At 39.9% G+C, this 24,748-nt stretch overlaps 1 protein-coding gene across 10 annotated transcripts in view; it reads left to right on the top strand.

The window, feature by feature from the left end:
• The window catches only part of shot (dystonin-like protein short stop), a 71,378-nt gene extending 49,864 nt beyond the window's left edge, over positions 1 to 21,514 (top strand). For 5 of the 10 annotated variants that reach the window (XM_065310667.1, XM_065310666.1, XM_065310662.1 and 2 more), the window contains 19 exons: positions 4,094 to 10,033; positions 10,093 to 11,616; positions 11,672 to 11,826; positions 12,319 to 14,171; positions 14,229 to 14,730; positions 14,880 to 14,945; positions 15,153 to 15,188; positions 15,342 to 15,410; positions 15,589 to 15,872; positions 15,928 to 16,157; positions 16,280 to 16,397; positions 17,443 to 17,600; positions 18,973 to 19,237; positions 19,300 to 19,459; positions 19,616 to 19,675; positions 20,122 to 20,214; positions 20,425 to 20,463; positions 20,569 to 20,634; positions 20,712 to 21,514. In XM_065310667.1, coding sequence (XP_065166739.1) covers positions 4,094 to 10,033; positions 10,093 to 11,616; positions 11,672 to 11,826; positions 12,319 to 14,171; positions 14,229 to 14,730; positions 14,880 to 14,945; positions 15,153 to 15,188; positions 15,342 to 15,410; positions 15,589 to 15,872; positions 15,928 to 16,157; positions 16,280 to 16,397; positions 17,443 to 17,600; positions 18,973 to 19,237; positions 19,300 to 19,459; positions 19,616 to 19,675; positions 20,122 to 20,214; positions 20,425 to 20,463; positions 20,569 to 20,634; positions 20,712 to 20,889 — 11,796 coding nt within the window. In that variant the 3' untranslated portion in view covers positions 20,890 to 21,514. Of the gene's footprint in view, positions 1 to 4,093; positions 10,034 to 10,092; positions 11,617 to 11,671; positions 11,827 to 11,949; positions 11,962 to 12,318; positions 14,172 to 14,228; positions 14,731 to 14,879; positions 14,946 to 15,152; positions 15,189 to 15,341; positions 15,411 to 15,588; positions 15,873 to 15,927; positions 16,158 to 16,279; positions 16,398 to 17,442; positions 17,601 to 18,253; positions 18,400 to 18,972; positions 19,238 to 19,299; positions 19,460 to 19,615; positions 19,676 to 20,121; positions 20,215 to 20,424; positions 20,464 to 20,568; positions 20,635 to 20,711 lie in introns of all 10 variants that reach the window. The other 5 variants (XM_065310661.1, XM_065310664.1, XM_065310663.1 and 2 more) reach the window with 3 other exon arrangements.
• Positions 21,515 to 24,748: the final 3,234 nt, after the last annotated feature.

Genomic DNA, 24,748 nt, shown 5'->3' with positions numbered 1-24,748 from the left:
TAATTCTGAACGAACCTGTTACATTCAATTTCTTGCAAACTATTCTCCTGAATTACTATAACCCGAAAACTGGCAAGATTCTCAATCCTACTTCCGGGAATGAGGAGTCCATTCTGAAAGCAATTGAATATAAATTGATAGATCCCACAACCGCCAAAATAAAAGATGATAGAAATGATAAAGTTATACCTGTTAATGAAGCTATCGAAAGTAAACTTCTGGATCCTGAACATGGGGTATTGACTTATCCTAAGTTGACACTAGACCAAGCATATTTGAAGGGTTACGTTATTAGCTCAATTCTTCCATGGTCCTTGCAAGAGGCACTCGCACAAAAAGTATACGATCCTAACGATGGCCAGTTTACCATTGGCAGCGCAACTATGACATTGCAAGACGCAATCGAGAAAGATATCATTGACGCCAAACAGTTGACAGTGTGCGAAGCAACTTCTCAGAAAATTATCCCTCTGGAAAGTGCCATTTCCGCTAAAATTATTGACCCGCAGAAGGGCATAGCCAACCATGAAAATAACGAAATAAATTTATTGGAAGCACAAGAATTGGGTATCATTCTACCGCACAAAGTTAATGTTCCACTTGCAGAAGCCCTAGCCAAGGGATTCTTTAACGAAGAAACTAAAACATTTGCAAACACACAAAACGAAGAACAACTCACGACACAATCAGCTATTGACCGCGAATTTTTAGACGTTTCTAGCACACTTGTTACAATTGACGAGAAGGTTTGTACATTTACGCAAGCGATTGAAGATGGCTTAGTACAACCGAAAGAAGCTGTGGTGACGATAAACGACAATGCGAAACCAATATCTTATAGTGAAGCGTATGAAAAGGAGTACTTGTAGATGTTCCACTTCCGGTTTCACTCTCCGACGCGATTAACAACAGTCTTTTTGATGCTGATACTCAGACCTTCCTTGATCCTCATACGGGTAACTACCTTAGTCTTTCCGAAGCGTTGGAAGTCACACTAATAGATCCTGAATCCGTCTCAGTAAAAGATACCAAACCTGGCGCATGGAGACAAATTCCTATTGTTGATGCGATACACACCGGGTATGTTGATGGCGATACTGGTCTTGTACATGACTTTAGCAAGGGCAATAATTATCAGGTGTCCTTACACCAGGCCCTTAACGATGGCATTTTGATTGATAATAATGCGGCGGTTTCGTTGCAACGTGCAATTCATCAGGGATTGTACGACGCTGATGTTTGTAAAATTGTAGACCCGAAAACAAATCGTAAGATTACACTACACGAAGCCATTCGTAAGTTTATGATCAACCCTATGTTGCCGTGCTATTTTGATAAACCATCTGAGCGTTTGTTGACACTCAAAGACGCCTGTAATTATGGCATTATTGATAAAAGTAAAGGACAGTTTAACGAACCTCATGGTACTAATAAGATGCCACTGAACGAAGCAATGGGTTTGGGTCTTATTGTTGATATTGAGAGTTGTGGGTTTGGTCTGTATGAAGCGTTGGCGATGGGTATGTACGATCCTAAGACTGGTATGCTTGTTCATCCCAGCACCTCGAAGTGTTATTCTCTGAATGACGCCATTAATACGGAATTAATCAATCCTAATTTATCGCTAGTGAAAGATCAGAAAAGTAAGAAATATGTACGATTGCCCGACGCACTTAAGAATAAATTAATCAATCCGGAACGTAACACGTATGACTTGGATAACAAACATATTAGTTTAATGGAAGCGAAAGATAATGGCTTGATTGTGACAATTCATCGACTTTTGACGGTGGAGGATGCCGTGAAATGCCAACTATATCGGCCCGATACTGGTAAATTTGTTGATCCATCAAATAATGAATACTATGACTTGAATGAAGCCATCGCGAAAGGTTTAATCGACGCTAATACAACAGGTTTTAAAGATTTAACTTCGGGTGCTATTAAATCGTTGCCTTTGGCGATTACAGACGGTAATGTTGATGTTGAGAAAGGGCGCGTTTTGGATCCTAAGACAAAGAAAGCATACAATTTTGATAAGGCATTGGAGAAGGGAATTTTGGTTACTTTAGATGTTCCACTAGGAGATGATTTATTCCAAAAGGTAATTGCCGAACTTGAACAACCTGTACGCGCGTCGCAAATTCGCGAATGTTCACTGCAAGACGCCATTCAGTATGAATTAATCAAGCCAGTTGAAGCGGTGTTGAAGAGTCCTCAGGACGGTAAATTTGTAACAGTTGAAAACGCAATAGCAAATCAAACTTTAGACACTAACAAACTAGTCGCATTCGAACCCAACGTCGGTAAAATTAAATCATTGTTGGTCACCTATGACCAGTCTTTAGTAATCTATCAAACCGAACCTTTAACATTTGAAAACGCAATTGAAAAGAACCACCTTGATGTAAACACCGGAAAGTTTACGATCCCTCAAACCGAAGACGTAATCACGCTCAAAGAAACGCTTACTTGCGGATACATTGATCCGGACACTGCTCTAGTGAAAGACACCAACAAAAAGAAACTGGTCAAGCTGCCTGATGGCTTCCGAAAAGGGTTGATTGATGCAGAGAAAGGCAATGTGCTGGACACGTCAACGTCCAAATTATATTCGCTGCCGGTTGCGCTTGACACTGGTTTGTTGACTACGCCAAAGCGCAGCTTGAGTTTAATTGAAGGCATTGAGTATTGTGCGTATAATCCAACTACGGGTGGATTCACCAACCCATTCGAGACTACTTCGATTCTCGAACGAAAGCGACTTACATTAAACGATGCGATCGCCGAAAATTTGATCGATCCGTCGAGCACGGTCGTCAAAGACCCCGAAACCGGCAGCGTTGTCTCGCTGCTAAACGCGATCGATGGTAAAATTGTCGACGCCGTCGGAGGGCGGTTGTATGACAAACCGAACGACAAACTGATCGATTTCGAGAAAGCGTTGGAGCAGGGTTTGATCCTGCCCGCCGAACAGAGGGTAAGTACATTTTTTCTAATATTTATGAATGACTATTTAAAGCAAAAGCTTAATGGTGATGTGCTTATGTGTTTGGCTCAGTATGCTTCCGGCATGCCGATATCAAAGAAAGCAATTCCAATATTCCAAAGAGGCGTATTTAAATTTACGCATATGAATAGTTTACTGCATGTTTTTTGCCTTTTTTGGTTGTGGAATAGCTTTTTGACATAAAACATTCACAAATTCATTTCATTAATCGATCTCACAATATTTGTTTTGTTAATCATCGACGTAATAATTCTAATTAATTTGCAAATTTAATTTGGTTTTCTTCCAAATTCTCAATAATTTGATTAATCTCCGCCCATATTGATTTAATATAATTTTTTACAGCTCGATCACACCCGTTGGAAAGTAGCCTTTCATTTGTGGTTCTGCTCATACCATACACACTCAAAGAGCGCTCTAATTACGACCAAGCGTTTAATGCACAATCTAAAACCAACGAGACAAGCTTATATGTTGTTTTAACATATCGCCATTGATTTAATTATAATTTTCTAATCGTCATATCATGACATATAGTTTTAAGTACATCTAGTTTAGTATGAGTTTCTTACCTGTAGTAATTCATAGAAATATTACTTTAGGTAGGAAGCTCAAAGGTAACACTGATCATGATCGTTAATCGTAATCAATGTGATTTTGTTGCTTTCTTTTATATGTCTTATGTTTTATATTTGTTTGCAGGTTTAATTTGATGTTTTTACACTACATTTTTGATTTTTTTTTTTTATATTTTAACTAACTATAAATGTGTGTGTTGTGCATGTGCGTTGCATGTTAGTGATAGGGTCAAGGTTATTTATGTTAAGTTATATTATCATACACATGATCTATGTCTTGTTGCAATGTTTTGTGTTTTTCTTAGTACTAAGGTAAGTACTAAGTAGCATTCATGTCACTCATACATCTTATCTGAGAATGTTGCATTTGTTGTGCATTGTTATGGCGCAGCGCTTCAGGATAGGTAAACGTTGCATGAAATTTGCCTGATTATTTATTTTTAAGTTTTTCTCTTTCTCTGCATGATCTCGCGGAGTTTTAATTGGTTTTAATGAACGTTTACAGCAAGCGGTCGAGGAGAGATACAAACTGTGCGATGAAACACTCACGAAATTGTTGCAATGGATTTCCGAAATCGAAATCAAGATTGCGTCCCTCGACGTTCTCAAAGAGGTGGACGAACATTTGCGCAACCAGATTAACACCACAAAGCAGGTGAAAGATGACCTCGAACAACATTCCGGCACCGTCTCCCATTGCTTGGATCAAATTCGTCAGTTGGTACTAACGGCTGGTGAAATTCTTTCAAAGAGCGAAGTTTCTACTCTTGAGCGTAATGGCAAAAACTTGAAAACGCGCTATGACAAATCTCAAGATCGCACAGATCGTCTCTTGAAGCGTATGTTGTCTGCAAATGATGAGTTACATAAGTTGAATGGAGAGCTGACCAACTTCTCCAACTGGCTGCACAAGGCTACCAGGGTTCTGGAAGAAAAAGAGCGAACGCTCGGTGATTTGCAACGTCTTAATGCCAGTGGCGACAGTATTAAAGAATTCGTCGCCGATGTCATCTCACATCAAGCGGATCTGAGATTTATCAACATGTCTGCACAAAAGTTTGTTGATGATTCTAAAGATTACCTTAATATCCTAAATGAGTTCCGCACTACACTGCCATCACGCTTGCCACATTTGGAGCCGTTATCTGCTCAGGAGTCTGCAGTTCGTAGCGAAGTCACAACTGTTGGTCAAAAATATCGCGATCTTCTCAACAGAACCAACATGTTGTCTGATAGATTGTCAGGTCTCGGAGGGCGCCAGAGAGATTACAATGACGCTTTAGATAAAGCCCGCGCTTGGATGCGTGAGGCCGAACCACGTGCCAACAAGATTCTAAACGAACCCATCGGAGGTGACCCGAGAACTTTGGAAGAACAATTAAACAAGTCGAAGTCAATGTATAACGACTTTGTTGCTAACGGAAGATTGATTGACAGCGCTAAACAAATGACCGCAGTGCTCATCCAGAATCTGGAAGGACAACTTTCGCCATCCGATATTTCCAGAATTGAAGAGCCAGTAATTGAACTTGACCGCAAATACAACCAATTGAAGAATGCGTTGAGCGAACGCTGTCAAGAACTGGAGACTGCTTTGGTGCAATCACAGGGTGTTCAAGACGCTCTAGATAATATTGTGTCTTGGTTGAATGGTGCTGAAAATGAATTCAAGAATATTCAACGACCAGCGTCTTTGATCAAAGAACAACTCGAAGAGCAAATTCGTGAACATCAAGTGTACCAATCCGATATTGAAACACGCATTTCTTCTATCGATTCCATTTACATGTCCGCTAGTGAACTGGTTTCTAGTTCTAGTAACACTCGTGTTGCCAAAAAGCTTGAAGATAGACTCAAGGATGCCAAAAACCGATTTGATAAATTACTTGAGCGTACACAGAAACGCGGTGAATTTTTGCACGAGGTTCATGAACAACTCGTGCGCTTTGTTTCGCAGTCTGATCAATTCGAGAAGTGGTACTCTGGTATCGTTGATTTAATTGAGTCTCGTGAATTTGCCAAATTATCCTTGGAGGAATCGTCCATTAAGATTCAAGAAATTGCCTCTAATCGTGACAGCAAACGATCATTGGTTGAACAAGCCATTCAAGGCGGTAAGGATTTAGTCAATAAACGGGATGTGACCGATACAGCTCCTGTCAGGGACCGTGTTAAGTCTATGGAGAATCATTGGAGGGATTTGAACAACCTTCTTGATGAAAAGTACAAGCTCTCGAAGCAACGTTCCGAACAACTTCAAGCGTATGACAATCTGCGCCTGAATATTAACGATTGGTTGAGCAAGATGGAAGCACGCATTGCTGGATTAGATGTGATTGCACTTGATGTCCAGGTCATCCAAAAACAACACGATGAATTGAAACCCATTGCCAAGGAGTTCCGTGATTTTGCTTCAACCATTGATAAGATCAATGATGCTGGAAATATGTACGATAGTTTGATCCGCGGCGAACGTACTGGTCAACGATACAGTCCTGTAAAGCGTACAAGTCCCTTGCGACATGATGGCAGATCTCCATCTCCTACCAAGGCCTTGAGCCCACTGTCACCCAGTGGTTCCAGTGGTTTCTCATCTCGGCGCTCTAGCCAAGATGGTTTCCACCTTGAAGAGCTTTCCCCGATCCAACAACAACTGGCCGAAATTAATAACCGTTACAATTTGGTAGGCGTGAAGATTAATGATCGCCAGAATGAAATCGACACCACTCGTGATGAAGTCAAGAAACAATTGGATAATTTGAAAACACTTAGCGCATTTTTGGACAAAGTTCAGAGGAATATGCCCAAAGACATTATACCATCCAGCAAAGATGAAGCAGACAAAATAAATAGGCAACTGAAACAGATCCTCGAGGAAATGTATGAGAAGCAATCACTGGTTGATTCCACCAAAACTCAGATTAAGGAGCTTATCCGCAAGAAGCCAGGCGCTATCGGAGCTAACAATTTGAACGATGCTGTGGATGATATTGTCGCTAGATGGAAGACTTTGTATGACCTTTGCAAAGAACGCATTCAATTCATGGAAGACCTTAAGGACTTCTTGGAAACTCATGATTCTTTATCATCTTGGTTGAGTTCCAAGGACCGCATGTTCACCGTGCTTGGTCCGATTTCTAGCGATCCCAGAATGGTCCAATCTCAAGTTCAACAGGTACAAGTCCTTCGCGAAGAATTCCGTACTCAGCAACCACAATTGCAACATTTGATCGATGTTGGTGACAATATCTTGGCGGTAGCCAACCCTAACTCTCCTGATGGAAGAAAGATCAATGACAAACTCGCAACGATTCAAAAACGCTGGGCCGATTTACTGGCTAAGCTTGAAGAGCGCGCTGATTCTCTTGGCGCTGCCGCTGATACAAGTCGCGAGTTTGACGCTCAATTGACTCGTCTGAGGGATGCACTTCAAGGTATATCCGATGCTTTGGATGAACTTCCACTCGATAAAGATCCTGAGGAGCAATTACGCAAGATTGAGAACTTGGAAAGGCAGTTAGAAGGACAACGACCACTCCTGGCTGATTTGGAGACAGCCGGTGCTCAATTGTGTGAAGTGTTGAGCGATCCAGCGTCAAGGGCTGACATTCAAGCCAAATTAGCAGCAATCGGTCGTCAATACAACGCTTTGCAGAAGAAACTTGACCATCGTAAGGCTGAGATTGAGAACATGCTACGTGATGGCAGGCAATTCGAAGAATCTTGTGCCAAGACATTGGGCTGGCTTTCGGACGAGCTGGGAAGCCTTTCTGAACGTTTGCTAGTATCCGCTGATCGTGATATCCTTGAACAGCAAGCTGCGCAACATGAACCCTTCTACAGGGAAGTTATGTCACGCGAGCATGAAGTCATTATGCTCCTCAACAAAGGTCGCGACCTTCTTGCTAAGAGCAACAAGGCTGACACACGTAATTTGCAAAGGGATCTCGATAAGATTCAACAACACTGGGACAAATTGCGCAAGGAGACAGTCGATCGCCACACCAGACTGCAAACCTGTATGGAACACTGCAAAAAGTACTACCGCTCTTTGGATGCATTCCTTCCATGGCTGCGACAAGCAGAGGATAAACTGGATAGCTTAAGACCAAGCTCATTCCAACGTAAGCACATTGATAAACAACTGAAGGAATTACAAGCGTTCAGAAATGATGTCTGGAAGAAATCTGGAGAATACGAGAACACCCGTACCCTTGGTGATACTTTCATTTCTGCTTGCGATATTGACAAAGAAGTGGTTAACAATGAAATGTTGACTTTGAAGGAACGATGGGATAAACTCAACAACGATCTTTCACTGCGTACCCAAGCATTGGAAGAACAAGCAAGGAAGTTGCAAGATTTTAACGAGAATATGCGTGATTTGCAGCATGGTCTCGAACGTTGCGAAGATAAACTTGCTTCCCATGATTCCCTCGGTGGTGCGGCTAGAGATCCTAAACTACTAGACAGGATTAAGAATCTTAAGGACGAAGTTAATGCCTTGATGAAGCCGTTGCAGACATGTAAACAACAAGCCACAGATTTGTACCATGAAGCTAAGGAAAGTGGCATTGACGGTCATCACTTGGTCGATGAGGTCGACGCTCTTGGCGACCGGATTCAAGAACTACAAGGCAAGTTGGACGATAGATGTTCAGATTTGCAATCAGCCGCAACTGCTGTTACCCAATTCAATGAGCAAGTCAAGGCCTTGTCACATGACTTGTCAGCTCTGGAATCTGAATTAGATGGAATGAAACCACCTGGAAGAGATGTGAAAGTAGTGCATCAACAGATTGATGATGTTGGACGTTTTGGTCAAAAGCTTAACAAGGCTGCTGATGATGTGAATAAAGCCATTTCGGCTGGCGAACGCTTGGTTGATAATGGCTTTGCTCCAGACACAGCACAAACACGCCATCAAGTTGATGGATTACGTCGCCAGTTAGCAAAATTAGACGACAGGGCCAAGGCACGTGAACAGAAACTAGAGACCATCTTGAAAAAACTTGAGAACTTCTTTATGGTGCACTCTAATGTGATGGACAACATCCAAGACGCTTCTGAGGAATTGCGTAAAATGAAACCTGTTGGTACTGATGTGGAGACTATTAGAGCGCAACAACAAGAAATGAAGAGGATACGTGCCAAAACCATTGATGCACTTGGAAAGAATGTCGATGAATGTAACCGAAGTGGTCAAGGGCTTATTCAATCCGCTGCTCCTGGTGTGAGTACATCCACCCTGGAGAAAGAACTTGAGAAGATGAACGATTTATGGAATAACTTGAAGGAGCGTTTGAATGAACGAGAAAGGCGCCTGGATGTTGCGTTGTTGCAATCCGGCAAATTCCAAGAAGCTTTAGATGGATTAGCTAAGTGGCTCACTGACACTGAAGAACTTGTGGCAAATCAAAAACCACCTAGTGCGGATTACAAGGTCGTCAAGGCACAGCTGCAAGAACAGAAGTTCTTGAAGAAGATGCTTCTGGATCGACAAAATTCGATGTCTAGTCTGTTTAGCATGGGAAATGAAATTGCCAAGGATGCTGATCCAGCAGAAAGGAGAGCAATTGAGAAACAACTTAAAGATTTAATGGGACGTTTTGATGCGTTGACTGAGGGAGCGCAAAGACGTACACTCGACTTGGAACAAGCCATGAAAGTGGCTAAAGATTTCCAGGACAAACTCATTCCCCTTCAAGACTGGTTGGATCGCAGCGAGAAAAAGATCAAGGATATGGAACTTATTCCCACCGATGAAGAGAAAATTCAACAACGTATTCGGGAACATGATGCTTTGCACGCTGAGATTATTCGAAAACGCACCGAGTTTTCAGAGTTGGCTGACATTGCAGCCAATCTCATGTCGCTTGTGAGTGAAGATGAAGCTTCGACTGTCGCTGATAAATTGTCTGAAGTTACCGATAGATATGGTCTTTTAGTAGAAGCTAGCGAGGAAGTAGGCAGACTTCTAAACGCCTCCCGCCAGGGTCTAAGACACTTAGTACTCACATATCAAGATCTTGCTGGCTGGATGGATGCGATGCAGCAGCGTTTGGGCAGATACAAAGTCTTGGCTGTTCATACTGAAAAACTCCTAGAACAGATGGACGACTTGACCGGATTAACGGAAGAAATTGCAAGCAGGCAGAACGATATTGACGGAACTGTCGATGCGGGTGTGGAACTCATGAAACACATTTCGTCCGACGAAGCTATTCAACTTAAAGACAAACTTGACTCATTGCAACGTCGTTATAACGATCTTACTACACGCGGATCTGACTCGCTAAAACACGCTCAAGATATGCTACCATTAGTCCAACAATTCCACAACAATCACAACAGATTGGTTGATTGGATGCAAGATGCCGAGGCGATCTTACAATCTGGTGATAGCAATGAGGGAGACATCGCGCGTTTGGAAGTTGATTTACAGGTAATTTATTAACTTTTTATACATTTTCTGATTATAATATTGTTGACTGTGATTTTCAGGAATTGCGCCCAGTTTTGGAAACAATCAATTTGGTTGGTCCACAATTGTGCCAAGCTAGTCCAGGTGAAGGTGCATCGACCATTGAAGGTTTGGTGACAAGGGACAATCGTCGCTTTGATGCTATTGCCGAACAAATCCAACGTCGCGCAGAGAGAATCCATCTGGGCAAACAAAGAGCGTTGGAAGTCACTTCCGATATTGATGAGTTGCTGGAATGGTTCCGCGATGTTGAAAACCAAATCCGCGACGCTGATAAGCCGTCCGCCGATCCGGACGTAATTCGTGTGCAACTGAAGGAACACAAAGCGCTTAATGATGATATTTCTAGTCAAAAAGGACGCGTACGCGACGTTCTCTCCACTGCTAAGAAGGTGTTGCGCGAATCTCCGCCGAGCGAAGACATGTCACTTATTCGCGAAAAGATGGAAGACTTGCGCGAAGCAATGGACACCGTTTCAGCGCTGAGCAGTGACCGTCTGGGCGTTTTAGAACAAGCGCTCCCACTTGCCGAACATTTCCACGACACTCACGCCGTTTTGGCCAACTGGTTGACTGACATGGAAGAACAAGTATCTATGTTGTCTATGCCCGCGTTGCGACCAGATTTAATTGCTCAACAACAAGATCGCAATGAGATGTTCCTGCAATCGATCAATGAACACAAGCCACTGGTTGACAAACTGAATAAGACCGGCGAAGCTTTGATTCGCCTTTGCACGGAAGACGATGGCAGTAAGGTACAGGACTTAATCGACAGCGATAATAGTCGGTATGCTGCGCTTCGTCAAGAATTGCGCGAACGTCAACTAGCTCTCGAGCAGGCGTTACAGGAAAGCTCACAGTTCTCCGACAAACTGGAAGGGATGCTTCGTGCTCTTTGCAATACTGCAGATCAGGTCAACAATCAGGAACCAATCTCGGCACATCCACCAAAGATTCGCGATCAAATTGAAGATAACGATGCACTTATTGGTGATCTCGATAAGCGCAAGGAAGCTTATGCGGCGGTCAAGCGCGCTGCTGATGATGTGATTAACAAGGCTGCCAATCGCGCGGATCCTGCTATCAAGGATATTAAACGTAAACTTGATAAGCTGAAGACCCTTTGGGATGACGTGCAGAAGGCAACTAACACGCGCGGCAGATCTTTGGATGATGCTTTGAAGGCAGCTGAGAAGTTCTGGAAGGAATTGCAAGCGGTTATGGTTCAACTTAAAGACCTGGAAGATTCACTACAAACTCAAGAACCGCCCGCGGTGGAACCGAAGGCAATTCAGAAGCAACAAGTTGCCCTGCAGGAAATTAGACATGAAATTGATCATACAAAGCCTCAAGTCGAACAAGTTCGTTCTTCTGGTGTCAAATTGATGCAACTTGTTGGCGAACCTGATAAGCCCGAAGTTAAGAAACACATTGAAGATTTGGATAATGCTTGGGATAACATCACTGCCTTGTACGCCAAGCGCGAAGAAAATCTTATTGATGCCATGGAGAAGGCAATGGAGTTCCATGAAACTCTTAGGGTAAGCATTTTTAAAGGCTTCAAAACCTTGCAGTAAAATGGGCTTGATATTTTAGAATTTGTTGGAGTTCCTTACAAAGGCAGAAACTAAATTTGCCAACATGGGACCACTTGGCACAGACATTGACGCCGTTAAGAAGCAAATCGATCAACTCAAGAAGTTTAAGGCTGAGGTCGACCCGCATATGGTTAAGGTTGAAGCTTTGAATAGGTAAGTTGTTCGCTCTTTTACTTATTCTTGATTTTAAGATAATTTTACAAAATATTTTTGTGGATGGTTACTAACTAATGTGTTCTTTTTCTATATATTCTATATATTCCCACGGATATACAGGAGTCTTATAAGGCAAGACTATTTATACGTTTAATGTTTAACTGCGTTATGCCATCGAGCTAATGCAAAAAAGCTTGCTTCATGTGTTTTTGTTCTTGTACTGAACAGAAAGTTGAATTGCTTTTGTCATTTAACTCAATCGCCAGTCTGCATCATTTTGATCGATTTCTAATAAATTAATGTTGACGCCAATTTAGTCATGGCAATTCGATCGACATCGAATCATATGCAGACTAGTGCTATGTTGAAATTGCATGTTCTTGTTTTGTCCTGTGCGCAAATTATCAGCATATCGAGCATAGTGCTTACGCTTACTATGCAAGTGTTCCAGCTTGATGCACAGGATTCATTTGTGTTTTGGTTTTACAGGCAAGCCCAAGAACTAACGGAGCGAACCTCTGCTGATCAAGCTGCGTCCATTAAAGAACCTCTCATTGCTGTTAATCGCAGATGGGACGAGCTTTTGCGTGGTGTTGTGGAACGTCAGAGACAGCTTGAAAACGCGCTGTTGAGATTGGGTCAATTCCAGCATGCTTTGAACGAGTTGCTGGTATGGATTAGCAAGACCGACAAGACTCTGGACGAACTTAAGCCTGTTGCTGGTGATCCGCAAATCCTGGAAGTTGAACTGGCCAAACTTAAAGTGCTGATCAACGACATTCAAGCACATCAGACTAGTGTTGACACTCTTAACGATGCTGGCAGACAAATTATTGAGAGCGGTGACGATGAAGCTTCAGTCACTCAAGACAAGTTGAACACGCTTAACAGTCATTGGAAAAATCTCATGCAAAAGGCTGCCGACAGGCAACGCGAGTTAGAGGATGCCTTGACGGAAGCTCAACAATTTAATGCTGAAATTCAAGATCTTCTCAGCTGGTTGGGTGATGTTGATGGTATTATTGCCGCAAGTAAACCGGTGGGCGGTCTGCCAGAAACGGCAAGTGAACAATTGGAGCGATTCATGGAAATCTACACTGAACTTGAAGATAACAGACCCAAGGTTGAAACAGTTCTTGCCCAAGGACAGGAATATCTTAAGCGTGGTTCAAACGCTGCTTCCAACTTGCAGCATAACTTGCGCACACTGAAACAACGATGGGATTCAGTTACTGCGCGTGCGAACGATAAGAAGATCAAACTTGAGATTGCGCTTAAGGAAGCTACCGAATTCCACGAGGCCCTTCAAGCATTCGTCGATTGGCTCACAAATGCTGAGAAACATTTGAGTAACCTGAAATCAGTTTCCCGAGTTTTGGAAACCATTCAAAATCAAATCGAAGAACATAAACTTTTCCAGAAGGATGTCAATGCCCACAGAGAAATCATGTTAAACTTGGACAAGAAGGGAACACATTTGAAATATTTTAGCCAGAAACAGGACGTGATCCTTATTAAGAACTTGCTCATCAGTGTCCAGCACAGATGGGAACGCGTAGCGTCCAAATCTGCTGAGCGCACTCGCGCATTAGATCTTGGATACAAAGAAGCCAAGGAGTTCCACGATTCATGGTCTGGTTTGATGAATTGGCTTGACGAAACGGAAGCTCAGTTAGACGAACTCAAAGATTCCATTGGCAACAATCCAGATGTTATTAAAACTCGTCTTGCAAAACATCAAGAATTCCAACGGGCCCTGTCCGCTAAACAAGCTACTTACGATAGTACCATGAAAATGGGCAAGTCACTCAAAGACAAAGCTACTAAGAACGATGAGCCAACTCTGAAACAGATGTTAGTTGAATTGAAGAACAAGTGGACGTCAGTCTGCAACAAGAGTGTCGATCGGCAGCGTAAACTTGAAGAAGCGTTGTTGTATTCTGGTCAGTTTAAGGAAGCCATTGCTGCATTGTTGCAATGGCTGAAGCGTGTTGAAAAGGATTTATCAGAAAATCGACCACTACATGGAGATTTGGATACTGTTAACCATCTGTTGGACCAACATCGTCGTTTTGAACAAGATCTTGAAGCGCGCAACGTACAAATGGAATCTGTTATGCGCACTGGCAATGAGCTACAATTGAAAGCTAGTGTTTCGGATGCTTCTGCAATTAGAACACAATTGACTGAACTCACTAGTTTGTGGGATTCGGTAAGTACGCTGACAACCCGGAAAGCCAGCAGACTAGAAGAAGCCCTTCGAGAAGCGGAACGTCTTCACAAATCCGTACACATGTTGCTCGACTGGCTCACCAACACTGAAATGAAACTGAGATTTGCCGGTAATTGACCAAGGTGATCAATCTTAATTATACTTACTAATATGAATATATTTATAGGAAATACACCAGAGGATGAAGCATCTGCATACGAACAATTGGACATTTTAGAGAAGGTCAGACAGGAACTCATCGAAAAAGAGATTGAGAAAGACAGGACTCTAGAGTTAGCCCATTCCGTATTGGCCAAAGCTCATCCTGATGCCGTGCATGTAATCAAGCAATGGATCACCATTATCCAATCGCGCTGGGAAGAGGTTTCTCAATGGGCGAAGCAACGATATGACAAACTATCAAGTCACATGCAGTCGCTCAAGGACTTGGATGAATGTCTCGAAGAACTTTTGGCGTGGTTGCTTGGTTTAGAAAATACACTATTGTCTTTGAAGCAGGAAGAACTACCAATGAGTATACCAGCTACCGAAAGACTCATTGCTGATCACAAGGAATTGATGGAGAATACCCAGAAACGACAAATTGAGGTCGACAGGGTCTGCAAGGCGCGTCAAATTAAAGTGCAAACTAAAGACTCCAAGAAGTACATCAAGGGAAAACTGCCAATGTAAGTAGACATTAATTTTATTATGTTATTTAAACATACACAATCATGCTACACTAGACATATGAATCTATCTTTCATGCTCTACACTCTACAATATTTGCTTGCATGTGTTTTTTTCATCAATATGTGTGCTTATTCCTTCATTGCAGTAGAGGATCACAGCATGATTTACGTGAAACCTCACCTGATTATGGCAAACTCGGCCGTAAGCAAAGGTATGTCTCAAGCACTTTTCTCGCACCGATTTCTATTTGTGAGCTTAGTCAAAACTGCTATGTGTGTTAACTTTTATCAATCGATTGCAAACAACCATTTAGTTTTATATCTCGGCATAAGCACTTAAAACAACCACTTAATTAGCTTTTTTGTTTTACTTGAATTAATTCGATTGTTTACGATTTTGTTTATGTTATTTCCTCTAGCTTCAAAGGTTCACGCGACTTGTACACCGGACGCAGGTTAGATATGACATTTATTTAAATATTTAAGTTAAAAAAAGAAACAAGTAACTAATCTAGTTGTAAGTGTAACAGCTATTAGTATTGTGGATTTTGTCAATATTCTAGTTTTTGAGTCATTTGTTGAGTGTTGCATGTTGGTACTTTTTCTAGCAGGATCAGCCCATCCAGGGAATTCAGCCCAGATCCGCAGTTGCCTCATTATGGACCTAGATTCCCAAGGTAAAGTACTAAGTAGCATTTGCATGAGACCGTGGTACCGATTTTATTTGAGTGAACTTATGTCAAAACCCACTAAAGAGACAGTGGTGTTTATCAGATTTATCAATTTTCATGCGCTGCGAAATTTTTTCTGAATAATTGATGTACAAGAGACTGACTGACTTTGAGGAAATTTTAGCGCCGAACCTGAGTTCAAGAGCCCAAGGGTAAAACTTTTGTGGGACAAATGGCGCCACGTTTGGATGTTGTCCTGGGAACGACAGAGACTTTTGCACAACCATTTGGCTTACCTCAGGGAGAAGGAACGTGCTGATAACTTTGTATGGGACGAATGGAGGAAGCGCTTCCTGAAGTTCATGAATCATAAGAAGTCCAGACTCACTGACTTATTCAGAAAAATGGATAAGAATAACGACAATCTTATTCCGAGGGACGATTTTATTAACGGCATCATTAATACTAGTATGTTTCGTTATTTAATGAAGCGTACAATTTATTCATAATAATAATTTTTCAGAATTTGATACCAATCGATTTGAAATGAAGGAAGTTGCTGACATGTTCGATAGAAACAATCGCGGTCTGATTGACTGGAAGGAGTTTATCGCTGCTCTCAGACCCGATTGGGAAGAGAAGAAACCTGATAATGACGCTCAAAAGATACATGACGAAGTCAAACGTCTTGTTATGTTATGTACCTGTCGCCAGAAATTCCGTGTGTTCCAAGTTGGAGAAGGAAAATACAGAGTAAGTCTCATACTTTCAATATCTACTACAGAACGAGTAAAAACGCAGTCGGAGTATTAATCAGCAAGAACAGACAAATCGACTACTGTCCAAAATGTTTACTAATTCATTTTCTTTTAAAGTTCGGTGACAGCCAAAAGTTGCGACTGGTTCGTATTCTTCGTAGTACCGTGATGGTGCGCGTTGGGGGTGGATGGATCGCATTAGACGAATTCTTGTTGAAGAATGATCCTTGCCGAGGTACGTGTTTCTTATTTGCATTACATATCAATATTTACATACACTACACATACACAAATCACACAACAGAAACAAACAAAAGGTCAAAATTTAATGGTATAACTACCCGAAAAAACGAAATAACGTAACAATAATGAATATAACAAAACAGATATAAGTGAATAACACGACAGCCAAAATAATACATAATATCATCACGGACCGTCGGACGAAAGAATTAACTTATCCCGAAAAATTGTAACACTTTTAATATTCCATTTCACCTCATATCTATCTCGAATAATTCAATTAATGGTAGTAACGACAATTGCATTCATTACCGATTACCGTTTAGCACAAAGCTCAAGATCGGTGATGAATCGATCACGCTTTAACATCGTAGTCATAATAACTAATTGTTAATTTGTTTCTCTTTATTGTTTTAATTTAAAAATTGACCCTGCCATAATCCTAACATGTTTTCGATGCGTTTTAACAATTTACGTTACGTTCAAATGACTTTCAATTACCAAATTATATATAAAAAAGTTATGTTGGTGCTACCCATACCCCACCCAGAAAAACCCGAACAGCACGAGCCTTGGTGCCCACTTGGTAAGCCTGCATGGGTGTTATTCGATGTATGCCATTATGATTTATTTATTAAGGTTGATGCATCTAAAATTATTTATATTTCTTGCTAAACGTGGTTTTATTTGTGATCATTAATTTGGTTTGGTGCATGAATTAAATACGACACATGAAACATTTTGACACGAATTTTGTTTTTGGTATTGTAGTTGTGTATGTAGTGTATTTCATTATCAAACACATTCTTCATATTGCATACGCTGATATTGCCATTGCGGCAATGTTTTTGTGGATCAAGGTATTTCGAAGTTTTGCTTATATATTTTTGTTTATGTTTTTCCTCTTTCCAAAACTGCCCACTCAAACTTTAACTTGATATTCGAAATACTAATCTGAATATTGTTATGCCTTAACGCTCCCTATCACCATCCTTGGACAAATTTGTTTCGTCCTCACGTCCCGTACGCACATATAGCTAAGGGCCGCACCAACATTGAGCTCCGCGAACAGTTCATCCTGGCCGATGGTGTGTCGCAATCCATGACCGCATTCAAGCCGAAGACATCGGCTTCTTCACCTGCCTCCGGTTCGTCCGCTACCTCTTTGCGTACGTCGCAAGGACCAATCACCAAGGTATATCTGTCGCACCTTTCGGTCGCGGGTTTTTAGATTAGTTAAAAAAAAACTCCTCCTGCATCTTGGCTTTCTATGTTAAGTTGGGCACGGTAAAGAGTTGTAAGTAAACATTGCATGCATATAGTTATAACTTCTGGTCTTTGGTCACGGGACTTCCGTCGGATTACTGGTAAGGTATACGTTTAGTCAACTGGTAACTATCTGCACCAAAAGTGTTACAATTTGTGTCATTACCTATGTGTTTTGTCCTTCTCGTCCTGTGCTACACGAAGTGAATATAGCTTTACATATTAGTCATTCTGCATGAGTGATCATCATTATGCAGCTAGCAAACCATTTGCAAACGAAGAAGTGCTGTTTTTTCGGCAAAAAGTATCATCAGTTTTCAATTTGCCGTCACGAATATTATACAACACTATAAATTAAGAGGGCTTTTGACTTTGAGTTATTTTTGTGTTTCTTCTTTGTAATTCTCATTGCGCAAGTGATCTACAAATGTGTGTTCACAAAATTTTCTTATTTTAATTTAACACAAAACACTAACAACACAAACGTGTACCACGTGTACATCGGGAACTACAATATAACGTGATATAACAATGGTTCTTGAGTTAATCGTAAATTTTGGGGATTGTATTGTGTCTATACAGCTGAAGAGCACTTGGCGGAGTTGATGCCCATTTTCGAACAGCTGCGGGCCCGAGGAGAGGTGGGCAATGCATATCCGATGCATGTCGGTTCCACCTCGAGTCCCACGGTGCACACGGCGCACATGAATCCTTATTCTTGTCACTGGGTAATATACACTGAAACAAGACTAACTTCTATTTTTATGAGTTGTTTTTATAATTTAAATCTTATGTGGGTTGATCTTTTACGTAATAATTAAGGTGGTGGCTTTTAGTATGCTAGCGAATGCATGTTTGTGTGACTGCACAACTCCCGTTTTACCCAAAAATTCGTGAACGCAATAAAAGAGATTCGTGTTGATTACGACTGTCTCGTCTTTAACGTGTTTGCTCGTTTAGAGTTTTATTCGATTTTTGTTTGGATGAGCGTTTTGCAATACCAAAAGATACTCAAGATAACACACACTAATATGCAATTATTGAGTATTTTCATGGTACTATTTTTCATTGATTGATTGTGCAGTTGCCATGTATGGTCCAGAAAAAGATCACCACAGATTATTATATCTTTCCCAAGTACCGCTGGTATGTATTTGTTTTAATTTCCCCATCATGTTCCGATGGTAATGTATGCGTAAGTTATATTTATATTAAGATTTTTTATTTTGGTAAGTTTAAAGTTTTTAGGTGCTAGGTAAATTGAGACATTTGGTGCTAACGTCTAGTTTTGTCTTCCTTAGGTACGAGAGCGTTCAGCCAAGTCGGTGCCAATGTCCGGCAGCAGCTTTCCCCGATCATCCAAGTCCAACTTGTCAGCTGGAACGCCGGATTCTCTCTCCGACACCGAAGGTCCGTCCTACAGGACCCCGCGCAAATCCTCGTACCGATCAACTCTCACTCCTGGGGACTCTCGTTCCAACTCGAGACCCACTTCAAGAACTGGCAGCCGACCAGGAAGCAAACCACCAAGTCGTCACGGTTCCAACTTGTCTCTTGACAGCACTGGTATATACATTAAATGGATTGTTTGTGAAGAGATTACTAATTGATTAATGTTGAATTTTTAGATGATACACCATCTCGCATTCCACGAAGAACGTCGGCGATGTCTGGACGATCTGGTAGCACAGCATCATCTTCTGCACGAAGGTTGAATACAAACGGAACATCTTTATCACGTCCTAGGACGCCAACAGGATTAGTTTCTCCTGGCAGTCCATCAGCAAGGTAAGCACTTTGATCGCACATTTAATCAATGGAACCTCAATCACTCTGCATTTGACAACAATTCACAGCATCATTTGTTTAACGAAAGAGTTATATTTCATTAATAAGTACCGAATAACTCGTAGATTAAATTCAAAAATAACATTAATTATCTAGATCATCTGGCATACCACGAGCATCCAGTATTCCAACCCTAACAACAATATTAACGCCCAGGTAATTAAGAAATGACCATGACAAAATTTTTGCACAAAAATGAAAGCACTAAAAAAATCGAATAATTTGAACTATATAAATATATTGACAGTAGATAACTTCTTAGAGATGGGGATCGGTTGGTTCGGGTTTTTTTTTTATTTCTAGTGATTCTCTTTCATACTTTATACTTGATATTTTCAGACGAAAATCTGAATCTTGGCGCTATGATGACGATGATTTTTAAACAGTTTCACGATAGAGGTTTGTTACTTTATCAAAATTGAACAATACTTAACAGAAGTAGTAAACCAACCAAATTACGTAGAAAACAATAATACAACGAATGTAACAAATTCTGATTATTATATATGAGCAAATGGTCACTCAAAAAATTAACGCGTTAATCATCATTCATATGCGAATTAAAGTTCCATACAAATAACGTGGTGGTAATTTATTCTCAGGTCTCGCATTCCGATTTATAAAGGAAATTCGGGTGACTCTGATTTACAGTCACTATCAACCTCTAGCTCTTGTTCTGTATCTTTATCATCGGGGTAAATTTATTGATTACTAATGATTTGTGTTGCATGGTGTGGAATTATGATGATTTCTCGGAAGTATCGAGCATGATTGAGCATGTACTCATAATTCGTGATTTTTATGTCACGTGATAGAATGGAGTGAATATTTTATTTTGTATGCCTCTAAACATTACTATTTGACCATCTAGTAAATTAACATTTTTCTATTTCTTGCTAACAAAGTACGAAGTCTTCAAATTCAAAAATACCTATACCGAATAGGTAAGATTGAAGTTGCTCGATTTGATATGCCGAATGCATTTTGTTAATGTGTGTCGTACGTTTTTGATAACAACTAACTGGCATGTTGTGATATGTTAACTGTAGGACTACCACTACCAAAACCAGGAATCTATCTACTTCTAACGCTCCAATTTTGCGAACCGCCTCTAGGTAATTAATTGAGCAAAATAACCAAATTTTCATAGCTGCGCTTGAACGATGTAATTATTTCGTGATTTCTTGTGCAGAACACGAACACCTTCGGGATCTAACACCCCGGTACCGGCTGGCGTTCCTACCGCCGCTTCAAGATTATTGCGGCGACCATCTGGAGCTGGAGATACGCCGACAGGACAACAGAAAAATCAACAACATCGTCAACAAAGCCAGCATGGCTATAATTGTAACACTTTTGGTTTACACTAACAATTCCATTCTAACTGACTGACACTTTAGGAGTATAATTACGCATATTTTTCTATTTATAAATGTGTAAAGAGTATTTAAGGAAACGCCTGCAAATCTTTGCCAGCGTCTTGTTAAAATCGCCAGTTTAACATGGCGCTTGCAAACATCTGGAACAGGTCAAACAAGAAAACGAAAATGAAGAAAGTTACACTAAAATCGGATACACGATTACTTACATTTTTTATTTAGATTTGGTTTTGTGTACGTAATCTGTTATAGTTGCCATATTTAACAAAATCAATTTTGTTTTTAATTAATAATTATTTGGAATAATTTAATTTATTTATGATTTATATTTTATTTCTAGAAGAATTGTTCACGATTTTGTTAAAATTGTATAAAGGAAAGTCAGATTGTTCCAATATCATATAATCGCAATCTTCTAAAACAATTGGTACTTTTTAAAGAAGAGCGATCACAAGTATTTGTAAAGTACATACATTGTAATCTGTCCAATTCTTTTGCAAATCGCCAGTTGCATTTGAGTTGGAATAAGTCATTTGATAAAATTTGAGGTATTTATAAAAGATTTGCTTGTATTATTTAACTAAGATTGTTATTTAATAAACTAAATTTTATTAAACATTGTTTTTATTAGTGTAAACAGAGGAATCCATCAAATGAAGTTCGAACTTTTTTTGTTGAAATTTTTTTAGGTCGAAAAACAGGGTCGAACTTTTTTTAGTAAGCTTTTTTCGGTCGAAGAACGGTCAAACATTTTGTTAAAAGTTTTTTCCGTCGAAGAACATGGTTAGATTTTTTTGGCGATTACGTCAAGAACAAAAAGGACTACGAAAAAAGGACTTTATTTTCTTGATCATTGAAAAAATCTCTACAAAATGACATATTTCCGGAAAAACAACAAAAATCGAGATTATAAATTCCATGCATAGTACATTTCATGTTCTGCATTACCACACTGGAAGTATCAGTGTTTGCAAACAAACAAGTTTTTCTTATCTTGTGCAATTTTAGTGCGGTCGACACGCTGTTGGCTTGCGTACAACGTTAGTCTCATTTTTGTCGCCGGTTGGTCTGCACGTACATTTGCTTCAAAATCATTTGAGTTCCTTAATTTCTCTTCGCGTAATTACGTAATATTTCTAAAAGTTCTGTTCCAATGTGCGCGAGTTATGTGTGGTATTTGATAAATGCGGATTGAACATAGGGAGAGGTAAAGCGAGTGATGTTCCGTCGACCCTCGGATACTCTTTAAGTCTTGTACGCATATTTCATCGTTACTACAGTGTGCATATTTAAGTTCCTTACAACTTATTGGATATCATGAAAACGAATTAGTAATTTGGCATCCAGGTATGTTCTCGCTACTACTACTTCACCTACTACTTGCATATAAAATAGCAAAACCGTTGTAGACTCTACTTGTTTTTGTTTCAACCGCGTAGTCTTTACGCACGCAAATAATTTTTGCCTCTGTTCAAAACCCTCCGTTGATTTGCATTACGTATACGATCCATTGTTTCATTTTTGTTTAATGTACGAATTAAGAGAAATCTTTTTCCAGCAAATGCAGCTTTTGAAATAATTACAATTAAAATAGTTACAATTAAGGTCCTTACAACTTATTGGATATCACAAAAGCGTAAAAGTAATTTTGTATCCAGGTATGTTCTCGCATTACTTCACCCATATACTCGTAAAATAGCAAATCCGTTGTAGATTCTACTTGTTTTTACTTCAACCGCGTGGTCTTTACGCACGCTAATAATTTTTGTCTCTGTTTTAATACGTCAATTAGCATTACTTATTCGAAACATTGTTTCGCTTTTATTTTATATACGAATTACAATTTAAGATTGTTGCGTGCCGTCGGCTGCGTTCTCGGTGGAGGCTGCGGCGTTTTCCAGATCGGTCGCCTGTTGTTTTACATGATTTTAAATAAAATTCGGCTTTGTGTTTTATTTTTGTAGTATCTAATCCATCACAATGCCTTGATATCCAGAGGAAATACCGTGCTAACTGTCTTCTTTTTATGTCGCCTTGTCAATTGTTTTCAGCCCGGTATTGTATCTCCCGGTATATATATTTTCCTTATCAAGTGCTGAAAATTGATCATATTTATTTGTGTTTGGATGTTTTTCGTTTTTAACATATGATTTTCTAGTTGTAACACCCTGTATGTTAATTTCCCGTGCCAAGTTTGAAATACCACGTCACCGTAGAAGGTCAGCGGTAGAAGTGACTCGTGTTCAGGACACCGTATGAGGGTAGCGGTAGAAGTGACTCGTGTTCAGGGCACCGTAGAAGGGCAACGATAGAAGTGACTCGTGTTTAGGGCACTGTATGAGGGTAGCGGTGGAAGTGACTCGTGTTCAGGGCACCGTATGAGGGTAGCGGTTGAAGTTACTCGTATTCAGGTACTCACATAGAGAATATTCCAATCTTTCATAATCTATAATTTTCTGGTTGCTACCTCTTTTAGTTTAAAAGATATTCACTGTCGAAAAGCGTAGAAATATATTATCAAACATTAATATCCAATTTAACTAGCTTATTATAAAGCAACTTGTCCGTAGATTAAGACTCTACAATTCGGTCCTTTCTATCTCTTTTAGTTTACGAGATATTCGCAATTAAAATAAATCGTCAAAAATTGAAAAATTGCAATTTTTAGCACTTTCAGTCGTGTTTTTTGATTTTCCAATTTTCCAATTTTCCAATCATCCATTATCTACAATTTTCCGATGTATGAATATAATATTATTATATTGTATCATAGAGTATAAATTATAGCAATATTACGATTTGATAGGCATTATTAAATTGCTTATGATTGATATTTTCATGCATTATCAAATCAACTTTGTTGCATATTTGATAAAAGGTGTTTTGAATTTAAACCTGCCGTTACTAGATAGTCGGTTAGATGGCACTACGATGCACGTTTTCGCGTTGAATATTGCTTGTCGGTGGTAGTGCTTGCACACCGTGTCCGTGTGCGATCACGCGATTTCACACAAGAGATAAGTTTGTTTACCTGCAGATATCGAATCTTTATTTCTTGGAATAAAATCACATCTTGCAGTTCATGTTGGCATCGTAAATATAAGCAAGTATTCTTCAATTTTTAAATCATGAATATAACTAACAATTTTACATTAGGTGAAATAGTTTATTATAAAAGTCATCATCAGCAAAACATTTTTGACAGCAGCAGATCACTTAAGAAGATAAGTTATTTGATGTAAAGTCTGGCACTCTGTCAGCATAAGAAATCATAATTACGCAAATCGAATTTTAATTTTTCAATTTTTTTAATGTTTCATCGTGGAAATTGGCTCATATCTCGGGAACTATTCGCGATATTTGCACGTTCGCTTTTGATTCTGATAATCAGAGAGTTATTAATCTTACGAATACGCTATTGCCGCCCGCTGAAATCATGCCGGAAGTGCCAGAAAATCGCTTGGCAAATTTAGCTATTTTTCAACCTTTTTAATGTTTCATCGTGGAAATTGGTTCATATCTCAGGAACTATTCGCGATATTTGCACATTCTCTTCTGATTCTGATAGCCAGAGAGTCAATCTTACGGATATGCTATTGCCTCCCCTAGAAATCATGTAAAAAGTGCCGGAAAGTCGCTCGGCAAATGTCACAATTTTTCAACTTTTTTAATGTTTTATCGTGAAAATTTGCTCATATCTCAGGAACTATTTGCGATATTTGCACGTTCTCTTCTGATTCTTATAGTCAGAGAGTTAATCTTACGGATATGCTATTGCCGCCCCTATAAATCATGCAAAAATTTCTAGAAAATTGCTCGCCAAATTTCAGTATTTTTCAATTTTTTTAAT

The sequence above is a fragment of the Atheta coriaria genome, unplaced genomic scaffold (assembly GCF_025399875.1).
Source record: "Atheta coriaria isolate IRGN ID8LTWV9N9 unplaced genomic scaffold, Caltech_Dcor_3.1 hic_scaffold_9_pilon, whole genome shotgun sequence".
Taxonomy (NCBI): Eukaryota; Metazoa; Arthropoda; class Insecta; order Coleoptera; family Staphylinidae; genus Dalotia; species Dalotia coriaria.
Note: the sequence above shows the minus strand (reverse complement) of the source record. Positions and strands in the feature narration are given on the sequence as shown.